This window comes from Triticum aestivum, chromosome 5A, assembly GCF_018294505.1.
Source record: "Triticum aestivum cultivar Chinese Spring chromosome 5A, IWGSC CS RefSeq v2.1, whole genome shotgun sequence".
Classification (NCBI taxonomy): domain Eukaryota; kingdom Viridiplantae; phylum Streptophyta; class Magnoliopsida; order Poales; family Poaceae; genus Triticum; species Triticum aestivum.
Genome location: NC_057806.1, coordinates 627564815 through 627575611, shown reverse-complemented (window position 1 = coordinate 627575611; position 10797 = coordinate 627564815). Strand labels below are relative to the sequence as shown.

Sequence of the window (10797 nt, the reverse complement as noted above, 5' to 3'; positions counted from 1 at the left end):
CGTGCGCGCTCCAACCCAGTGCCAACTACCCCCATTCATGCCGCTATAGAGTGTGCCGCTCAACATTGAAGACGGCTCAGGACGGACGCGGCCTCTTGCTGTCTCCGCCATTGTAGCGGCACGCCGGCCGAAGGCGCCGCCCGCGATGCGTCTCCGGTGTCTGTGCCTGTTCAATGCTAGAGACACATGAATTGATGGGGCGGGGTGAATTCTACCGCGCCCGTTCAATGTCGTTGTTCGTCCGTCTGCTGCCATTAAGCAGACTCGTCGGCCGAGAAACCCACTCCGGTGCCGCGCATTGACGCACCCGGACGCCTGGCCTCACCGGAATTCGCTATATAAAGGCGGCCACACCCGGCTAACACCACACCACAACACCAGCCCCTTTACATCCTCCTTCCTTGCACTGCATCCGTCATGACCGCCAGTGGGACAGTTTGTCGCCGGAGATGAAGCATGTGGTGGCCGCCCTTGCCGCCGCCTGGCATAGCCGCCGTGCTAGGCGGATCAAGGTCGGCTTGCCGGCCAACTCGCACGAGGTCTCCAACGACGAGGACGACATCACGATGGAGACGGGCTCCGGCAACTCTGCCACGGCTCCTGCACCTCGTTTGCACGCCGACTTCACCATGGAGAAGGCGCATGCGCAGTTCAACGGCGCCATGGCGGAGGTGCAGCCTGCGTCTGCGCCTTTGTCGGTGTTCCAGCATGCGTAGGAGGAACAACAGTACAGTCTGTTCCTCCTGGAGTAGCACCGGTTGGCGGAGGACTAGGTCTATGGCGAGCGTGCGAACGAGGAGGCCGTGGCGACCATGGCCGCGGCAAACCCAAATTTTGTCACGGAGCAGCGTGCATCTACGATGTCGTCCGCGCTCAAGCCACCGCTCGACAGGAAGCGGCAGCTACGGAGGCGCAACTGCAGGCGGTCGCGAAGGAGAACATAGCAAGATGCGCCTCCTACGCGCCACCGACGAACCATCAGTCGGCCCGGTGGGAGGACGACAGCCAAGGCACCACCATTTCCCTCATGGACCTCACGTCCAGCGTCGACGGACAAGGTGCGGACTCCTCCGGGGATGAGTAGGCCACGGGAGGCGGCGGGTCCATCTCCCGTGTTCTACTCTTCCTCACCGGAGACCGCACCTTCACTTCATCGGTCTTACCGCCGGTGCTCATGAAGAAGGCGGAAGGAGGACGACACGGGCTTGGACGTCGGGCACCGCCGCTGTAGGATACTCCCTCCATTCTATTAGTACAAAGTTGAGTCATCTATTTTGGAATGGAGGGAGTAGGTTTTTGGGACGGGTCTTTTTTTTGTTCTAAATGTTTGGAACATAGTTAAATCCATCATGTTTGTTTGAAATCCGTCATGTTTGTATGAAATACACTCGTGTTTGCATGATTTCATCCGATTTGTTAAAAAAATGGTTTGAAACATATGCGGCTAGCATTGGATGGCTTCCTCCCGCATCCATGTCCGCGGACTGGTCCCTCTGTTCACGGACAGATGCGGGAGGTTTTTTACAGGTTGCCGTTGGAGATGCCCTAACCGACTAATTTGCAACCACAACCATTATTTTTGAAACTTCAAATCCATGTAAACACATGTACATCGATCATCACACCCAAACACTGAGTAGTGACGAGATTATACCCAAGGGGCAGATGCATACATACATATGGCCTAGCCTAAGGCTCAATACGAGTCAAAATAGGGTCTAGAATATAGGCCAACACAAGAAGTCAAAATATGGCCCAGCCTTAAGTCCTAATAAGACTACAGCCCAAGACATGATATTCCAGAGGGGATACCCGTTTCACTATACCGTGACAATGGTTTCAGCAAATCACCGCGTTGGTTGTAGCATTTCATCGTTCTTGCAACAGCTCGTCCCGCAAACACGGTCTCCGACTCCAGCAAATCGCGACGTCTATTCTAGCAAATCGTGACGCCCGTTGCAACATTGTCGCGGCACCCCACTACGCTCCGCCGTCATACCACTACATAATCATCGTAACTCTGCGAATCAACCTGTGGTTGAGTTGGTTAGGTGGACAGTGGTATCCCCAACCCACCAGGGTTCAAATTCTGGTGCTCGCATTATTCCTGCATTTATTTCAGGATTTTCCGGCGATGCGCTTTCAGTGGGAGGAGACGTTCCCGTCGACGACGAGGCGCCTACGGTGACTTCGTAAATCTCAAGATAATATGCCGGCTCAGTCTCTCGGAGGTGCTCATAGGGGTAGGATGTGCGTGTATGCGTTCATAAGGGTGAGTGTTTGCGCGTGTATATGAGCGCTTGTGTCTGTACTGATGCTCAAAAAAAATTAATCGTCGTAACTCTTCGGAATGTTGGTTCCGGCAATTCGTGTAGTCGGTTGCAACATTAATAGGGCCCCATCGTTCGCCGTTCAACTCCGCCGACATACTGTTCGTTGCGCTACCACAACACGGCCGTGCACCGTTGCAGCTCCCCTACAAAGTCGATGCAGCTCGGTGGTTGCAGCTCCGCCAGATGTGGGTTGCAGCTCTCTCGCCAGCACATCAACAGCTTGTACTCCAGCCGCGTGCGGTGACAGCTCGCCGGCACACGGTTCCAACTACGGTCAGCGACATCGAACGCTGGCGGGTAGCAGCGGGACTCAAGAGGAGTGAAATCGAAGTCGAGAAAGAAGATAGCGAAGGGTGGGTTCCTACGTGCTTCTGGCCATAGGATGCCCCCAATCGAACGTTCATGTACCCTACGGGTAAAAACCTATTAGGGTAAGAGCATGGGACAAAACATTACCAATGGGTATATAAATAGACAAATCTCAAACTCATCGGGTACAACAGGTAAGGTTATGGGATCACATAAGCCATACCCGCGTACCCATGTACCCTTATAAAATCTAACAAATATCGACAAATTATCTATATATTTTGTCATGAGTTTGTCAACTTAAAATGTATGACTATATGCTACTATTTATGACTATGTGTTATTGTTTACAACAAAGTGTTGATTTTTATAAAATGGGTTGTTGTTTATAAAGGGGTGTTTGGTTCCCGAGACTTTTTGTGTTGGGACTAGAAAAAGTCCCTAGCAAATCAAACAGGGTGGGACTAAAAGCACCTCTTTGAGAGTCTTTTTTAAAAAGTCCTATGAACTAGAAAAAGTCCTAGGACTAAAGAACCAAACACCACCTAAGTATGTATTGATGTTATTAAGTGTTGTTATATATAAATTATGATTATATGTTGTTGTTTATAATTATGTGATGCTTAAATTAATGTTACTCAATCATGGGTATTTTCATCCGCGGCAATCCATTTATTTTGTATCTCTATCAGATGACGGATATGAAAAAAAATTATGTTCATTTGCAAGCTCAAATGGGATGGATAAGGGTATAGAATAACTTCACCCATACCCAAACTCTACGGGTGCCATCCTAGACCGGCCAAAAACTCGGCCGCGTCGGCGGGGCACAAACCTTTCCCGAAACAAAAATACAAACTCGAGGAAACGCGTGAAGTCCGTGGCGACAAAGCTCAGTCGACTCGCTGTTTTATTTTTTATTTTTCTGAAATTCCAGTTGACTCTGTTGACTCCTGATTTTATATAACACATGGTGCGCAAACCGCAGAGCATCGAAGCTAGCCAAAAAGAAAAAAGGAAAGAAAAACATATCGCGCCCAGGAACATGCCCACGCCCTCCAAATCCAGGCTGCTGCCGCGGCCAGTCCAGCTTCTACTCATTCTTGCAGGCGCAGCAGCCATGGCCGGGGCTGAAGAACTAGCCGAGCAGCTGCCGATCACACGTCCGGGCTGCCCTGACAAGTGCGGCAACCTGAGCATCCCGTTCCCCTTCGGCCTGATGCCCGGCTGCTTCCGCGAGGGCTTCCAGGTCATCTGCGACCACTCCGTCGACCCCCCTCGAGCGTTCCTCGCCGACACCGATAACAACCGCATGACGGTCACCGACAGCGACGCCTCGGCGGCCTCCGACGCCGCCGCCTATCTGGGGTTCAACACCTCGTATTTTCCGGTGGAGCTGGTGGACATGTCAGCCGACATGAGCCAGGCGCGGGCGTACGGCCCCATCACGTCCGGCTGCAGCACCAACAGCACCCAGTACAGGTTCCAAACTCAGGCCATGACGCTCGGCGTCACGCAGGGGCCGTTCGCCGTGTCGCAGACGCTCAACGTCGTCGTCGGCGTGGGCTGGAGGGTCGACGTCGCCATGGACGGCTCGAGCACGCTCGCCTGCAGCACTGGCACGGGGCGGGAGCTCGCGGCGAGGAACGGGTCGTGCGCGGGGCAGGGCTGCTGCGAGGCCGCCCTGCCCCCGGAGCCGGTGTACGGCAGCGTCCAGCCGGGGCTCGTGGTCCCGAACGAAAACGCCCTGTGGAGGTCCAGCCCGTGCTCCTACGCCATGGTGGTCGAGAAGTCGCGCTACGTCTTCTCCACGCCGGACCTGTACGGCGACACGCTGCTGATGGAGAGTTTCCCCGTCGTGCTAGACTTCGCCATCGTCGGGAACGCCTCGTGCCCGGCGAAAGGCCAGCGGCCACCTCCGGACTACGCGTGCGCCAGCAGCAACAGCTACTGTGTCAACGCCACGGTTGGCCTCTCCGGCTATGCACTCAGCTACGTGTGCAAATGCTCGGAGTACTACGAGGGCAACCCTTACATCGCCAATGGATGCCGAGGTACCATCTCTTCTCAATCAAGCTAACAATTCGTTGACCTACTAGTAGCACACTCCATCCTGTCTTAGACGACTAATAATTAACTAACTCAAGCTTAATTACTTTCATGCCCTTAATTTTATCTTCTCAAGACATCGATGAGTGCAAGTTCCCGGATCTATACTACTGCTCGAGCAAAGGCATATGCAAGAACAGGCCGGGAGGATATGACTGTCCATGCAAGCCAGGAATGAGAGGCGATGGGAAATTGGGACAGTGTGTGGAGAAATTTCCCATTGTAGCCAAGGCGATTGTTGGTAAGTACCACTTCAACTGCTAATACATATGCTGCTAATTTTAATACTACTGACATGTACTTAATTAATAAAAGTATAGGATAGGATGAATGTTCATATAGGATACCATGTTAATTCTAAAATGAAGTCTGAAAAGATAGGTAAATAATAAGTGAAAATGGGGTACATGGACAGCTTTTTTTTCTTTTTTTTTCTTTTTGAGTGGCTGGGTACATGGACAACTACGTACACGGCCCCTGCTCATTTGCGCGTACGCACGCTCAAGACAGGCCCAGAAACGAGCCGTCATCCTTGACCAAATAATGGGGCCGGTTACCCTGTGTGAGCTTGCGTGGTCCTCTTCTTTTCCTAGTTTTTGATTTTGGCTTATCTGTGTATTCCACATTTCCACTTCAATGCCAGTCCAAAGGACCTGCTAGGATGCACAGTGCTCTGGATCATCAAGAAATTGGCATGGTTTCCAACATACCATATGCCTTTGACTAATATGCTCTATAGTAGTATTTCTCTCAGTAAAAGTTATGAGAAACAAAACCAAAATATGAACTAACCAGTCTAAATAATTTTGTATACTTTTATTGTCAAAGTTAGAAAAGTTCAATGGCAGGTGTACTAATCAATCTAGCTCACATGTAAAATAATCATTTCAAATAGAACCCACAATATTTTGGTGGAGCGTGGTGCCTTTGGCAATATATTTTTTGGTGTATGAATATTTTTGCTCTAAAGAACAGATGAAATTTGAAGAGGGTCATTCAAATGATGTTTAGAATGATTTTGAGAATGGGATTGAAATGGCTTTAAGACTTTGGCACATAAGATCCCATTAAGGCCCTTTCAGCTTGTTGGCATAGCAGGGTAGCTTCTCCTTTCAAAGCACATCACTATCAAAACAAATTATAAAAGTACTTGAAAATGAGAATAATGTGTGCCCCCCCCCCCCCGTGCCCCCCCCCTGCCCCCCGCGTCGCCCTCCCCGAGCGAGGCGACCGGGGCGGCTCCCCACCCCTCCCCCTCCCCGCGAGTCCCCGCCCCCCTTCCCCCTCGCCGCTGCCGCCGGCGGGCGCGGCCGGGCGTTGCCCGCGCGGCGCCCCGCAGTCCGGCGGTGGCGGCCCTCCTTCTTCACCCGTCGCTGGACCCCGGCTCGGGTGAGCGGTCCTGGCGGCGGAGCCCTTCGGCCGGCGGCGTTCCGGCGCGGATCTGGACGGCGGCGATGCGGAGGCGTTGCCCCTTGGCGGCGTTGACGGCCCATGGCCTGCGGCGGCCGGCGGCGCTCGGCTGACCCAGATCTAGGCCCTACGGGCCCGATCTGGGTCGGGGCGGGCCTACTGGTGGCCGCAGTGGGCTGTTCTCCGGTGGTTTCCGGCGAGCTCCTCGCGATAGGGACGGCGGCTGCTGTGCCGCGACTGCTGCAGCACGGCGGCGAAGCTTCACGGGCCCACGCAGGGCCTGGCCGGACAGGGGGTCTGGTGTGCCTCTGCTGCTATGCCCGGTCTGCTACCGCCTAAGCCGGTGGAGGTTGTTCCCTCCCTCGTGGCTGCGGTGCTGCCGGTCCTTGTCTTCGGGTGTCTCGTTTGGATCCGGCCGGCCTCGCTTCGTTGGCCGTGGTGAGACGACGGCGGTGTCCTCGTGACTGTTGGCGCATGTTGGTGGGCGGCGGGTGTGGTGGAGCCGGAGGTTGGTCCTGGGTGGTGGGCGCGAGAGGTCGGGAGAAATCCATGTCGGGTCTTGTCGGCACCAACGCGGTGACGCCTGCGGGCGCCACCATCCTTCTTGAAGGGCGTCGGGTGACCCTCTCCCCCCTCTACCCTCCGTGTACCGGGAGAAATCCTAGGACTCGTCCGGGCAGCAGCGTCGTCATCGTCGCATTCCTTCTTGAAGGTGGTGCTTGGTACACGGCAACTCGGTGGCTTTGGAGCGTGGTGGTTATCTTCGGTGGGCGCAACGATCGCGGTGTGCCGTAGCTTTCGTCGATCCGGCGTTGTTGGCATTTCTTCTCTTATTTTTTCTTGTTATTTCTTTTGGGCGTGCTTGTGTTGTTTGCCCCAGCGTGGATCGGATTGTTGTATCGGGTGGTTGCTATATCAATATAGCGGGGCGTAAGCCTATTTCGGCAAACTCATCAAAGTAAAAGGTCCTCACGCGCTTCCTCGGGAGCTACAAGTACATAGAGACTAGTTTTTTTTTCGATAAAGAGCAGAATTTATTGACTTATAATGTTGCATCAAGAGAATACATTCACTATGAGCACACGTCAGGCCTCTAAACGATTAGGATGGACACAACCAATACCAACGTAGAGACTAGCTTAGTAAGCTCGAATCTGCACAACATTCACATTGGATCCAACACTATTTTCTTCCTTGGTGCATTTTGCTCAATTCCTTTTTTCGATAAAGGGTGGATTTTATTGGCTCAAAACAAAGTATCAAGAGAATACAAACATGATGAGCACACACCCGGCCTATGCATAGTTAGGATGCACACAGCCAACACTAACACACACAAAAGCACATGCGGGCAAATATCAAAGTCATATAAGACCAAAGCTATGCATAGGCGAGGCAAAAAAAGAAAACTAAGTGATCAGATCCTTGATCGGCAAACTATAGGAAAGACCATATCCGCACCAACCATCTCATGACAATACGTGAACGACGAGATTCTTCAACAACAACGCCTTCACAAAGGGAGCGACGCTTAGGCGCCCGCGTCACCGGATCCAACCACCGAAGGATAGAATCTAGGTTTTCACCTTGAAGAAACAGTCCGAGCATATCCGAGCAATGCCTTCAACAAGGTAACGACGTATGAATATCGCCATTGCCAAGTATAACCAACTCGGGTCAGACCTGGGCTTTCACCCTGGAGCTCGATACTAGGTGCTCAAGAAGCACCACCATTGTAGTCATTCATGTGATGTCGCCACCACTTTTCCGCAATCCGAGCAGCTACACGCTACCAACGATGCCGCTGTACAACCATTCCTCTGCGTCAAGCCGCCATCCATAGTTTGCATCTCATCGCCGAAGCACCGAATCTAGAGAGATGAACCCTCACAAAGATTTTCAGTGGCCACAGCCGCCATGGAGCCGATAGGAGGTCAAAGCTATTTTGCATCCACCACCAAATAGGCCAATCAAAATCTAGATCAACCACCACCGCCTGAGCGCCCGTCCACCGGCGAGGGGAGGCCAGACCAAAACAAGTGCTTGCCCACCCGTGAGGATGCATGCAGCCATACGCTATGGAACAATTCCACACATCGCTGGAACAAATCCATTGCCCGGCCAGCGGCATCACCCATCCAGCGCCCTTCCATCCAGGCTTGTGCGCGCCCACCATTCATTTATGCATTTTCTCAATTTCTCGATCCACCTTGCGGTAAACATACAAGGATGCAACCAAAAAAGGTCCACAACTCCACATACAAATACTTCCGCTTGGTATAGAAATCCAATTCCCCGAGGCAGAGTACATATATATGGCTTACTTTGTGAGGGTCGCTGACTCGAAGAGGACAAGTCAGAGTCTCTCCCCTTTCTTTCTAGTGTTAAACTATTCACTTGTAATTCTACTTTTAAGTCAAATTCTAAATAACTTGTTGAATCAGTATTTTATTATCTTTTATGCAATATCATTTGTTGCAAACTTTTTAGTAGGATGTTTTCGCATGTAGGTATCATTGGTGGTATTTCTATCATAGTGGTTATATCATTCCTAGTTCTTCTCCGCAAAGAGAGAAGGAAGACCAGGGAGTTGTACGAAAAGAATGGTGGACCTACACTAGAGAGAGCAAAAAATATTAAAATTTTCAAAAAGGAGGAGCTCGTGCCAATTTTAAAGGAAAGCAATCTTATCGGAAGAGGTGGGTTCGGTATAGTTTACAAGGGCACTCTTGGTAAAGAACAAGTTGCAGTGAAGCAACCGATTAGTGGTAGTCTGCTGGAAAATGACCAATTTGCAAATGAAGTCATCATCCAATCTCAAGTCATCCACAAGAATATTGTTAGGCTCATAGGTTGTTGCCTCGAGGTTGGTACCCCGTTGCTGGTATACGAATTTCTCTCTAGTGGTAGCCTGGATGACATTCTTCACAGCAAAGACAAGAAGCCTCTAAACTTGGATATATGTTTAAGTATTTCTGTAGAATCAGCAGATGGTCTTGCTTACATGCATTCAAAAACAAACACCAAAATCCTACACGGTGATGTCAAACCAGCAAATATACTTTTGGATGATAAGTTTGTCCCCAAGATCTCGGACTTTGGCATATCAAGGTTGATTGCGGGAGACAAAGACCACACCGGAAAAGTCATCGGTGACTTGAGCTATATGGATCCAGTATATCTACAGTCAGGCCTGCTGACTGAAAAGAGTGACGTCTATAGCTTCGGAGTGGTGTTGTTGGAACTTATTAGTAGGAAGAAGGCCACACATTCTGACAATAACAACTTAGTAAAGAGCTTCCTCGAAGTTCACAACAACGAGAACAGAGCAACCGACTTGTTTGACAATGAAATTGCGGCAGCGGAAGACATGGAGCTTCTTCAAAATCTGACAGGGATGGCAGTCGAGTGTCTGAACCTTGACGTGGATCAAAGACCAGCGATGGCAGATATAGCACACCGCCTTCTAATACTGAACAAGTCTCGTAGATGGTAAGTTCTTGGACGCTGAGTGAACATATATGTTTGTGATAACGTTTTTTATTTTGCTATTTTGAGCAAATATTACTGATACATATGGGGAATGTGTCCATTAGTTCCAAGAAAATGTGTACTTGGTTGTAACTCGCTGTTGTGTAACCATGTATTCGTGTTAGCAATTGTACGTCTTCCATATACAAAGGAGCAATCATCGTCACATTAGCGTATAATTAGCAAATTTCCCCATGTGCTTGGATGCACCAGCGTATATATCTTGTTGAAGCTGGTTCTGGCTGATTGTGACTGTTAAGATGCAGCTACAAATCAACAGTTGTGGAGTTTATAACAAAAAGAAAAGAAAACTACTAGTCGCATGGAGCCGGAATCGTTAGCTCTTCCGCACCGGAATGTTGGACCAAGTACATCCTCATGCATGTTTGTCAGCACGGAAATCGCTCGATGTTACACGAGATCGGAAGGTCGGCACAGCAATGGCTGAGAAGAGAACAAAAGGTGGTCAGATACTCAGATTTTGGCCGGAAAAGTCTTTTGTACGGTATGTGACGGGTGGAACGATAGGGCTTCGGACTCAGCATCTGAACGTAGTAGTGCCGTAGTGCCTCCCGAGAGCCGGATGAGCGTCTGAGTCCAAAGTTCACACTTCACACACGCACCAAAACAAACTACTTCGGCCCCCAGAAAGAACCTGCAGGGCATTCACTCGTTGCGGTCTCCGCTTGACCGCGCACGCTTGACAAACACAAGCTCGGCACTGGCACGCCTAACTCCGTCGGTATCGTCGCCGTTTGCTCGAAAACCCTAGAGTTGCGTTCCAGCCAGATGAACCTGATGATCACCGAGATCAAGGAATTGAGCGCCATTCTCTTCCTGGTTCGCACCGTCGTGGTTAGGGCATTTCTAACCGATCCCTTATAACCGGTTCGAAGAGTGAAAATTCGGTCTTACTTTTTTAATTAGCATCTAGCCGATCCCCAATTCGTCGTAAGGGAGCAAAGATTATACACAGCCACGATGAATTTCACTATATTTACTCCACCGCTCGCGGCTGAGTAAAAGTCGCGCCTCTCCTCCATTCCCTCCCCGCTCCACTACCCCGCCACATTTGCGCCTGCGCCGCCCCTCCCACCCCCTGTCG

General features: G+C 50.8%; 1 protein-coding gene across 1 annotated transcript; it reads left to right on the top strand.

Moving 5' to 3' along the window:
* The first annotated feature begins 3649 nt into the window (after window positions 1-3649).
* On the top strand, window positions 3650-9871 carry LOC123105452 (wall-associated receptor kinase 2). Its single transcript, XM_044527528.1, has 3 exons — window positions 3650-4696; window positions 4828-4992; window positions 8672-9871. The coding sequence occupies exons 1-3, from the start codon at window positions 3688-3690 to the stop codon at window positions 9655-9657; spliced, it is 2160 nt and encodes a 719-aa protein (XP_044383463.1). The 5' UTR covers window positions 3650-3687; the 3' UTR covers window positions 9658-9871.
* Window positions 9872-10797: the final 926 nt, after the last annotated feature.

Coding starts and splice junctions, on each gene's coding strand:
- LOC123105452 (XM_044527528.1), top strand. CDS start 3,688: ATGCCCACGCCCTCCAAATCCAGGCTGCTGCCGCGGCCAGTCCAGCTT. Junction 4,697..4,827: donor CATCGCCAATGGATGCCGAG/GTACCATCTCTT, acceptor TATCTTCTCAAG/ACATCGATGAGTGCAAGTTC. Junction 4,993..8,671: donor TGTAGCCAAGGCGATTGTTG/GTAAGTACCACT, acceptor TTTCGCATGTAG/GTATCATTGGTGGTATTTCT.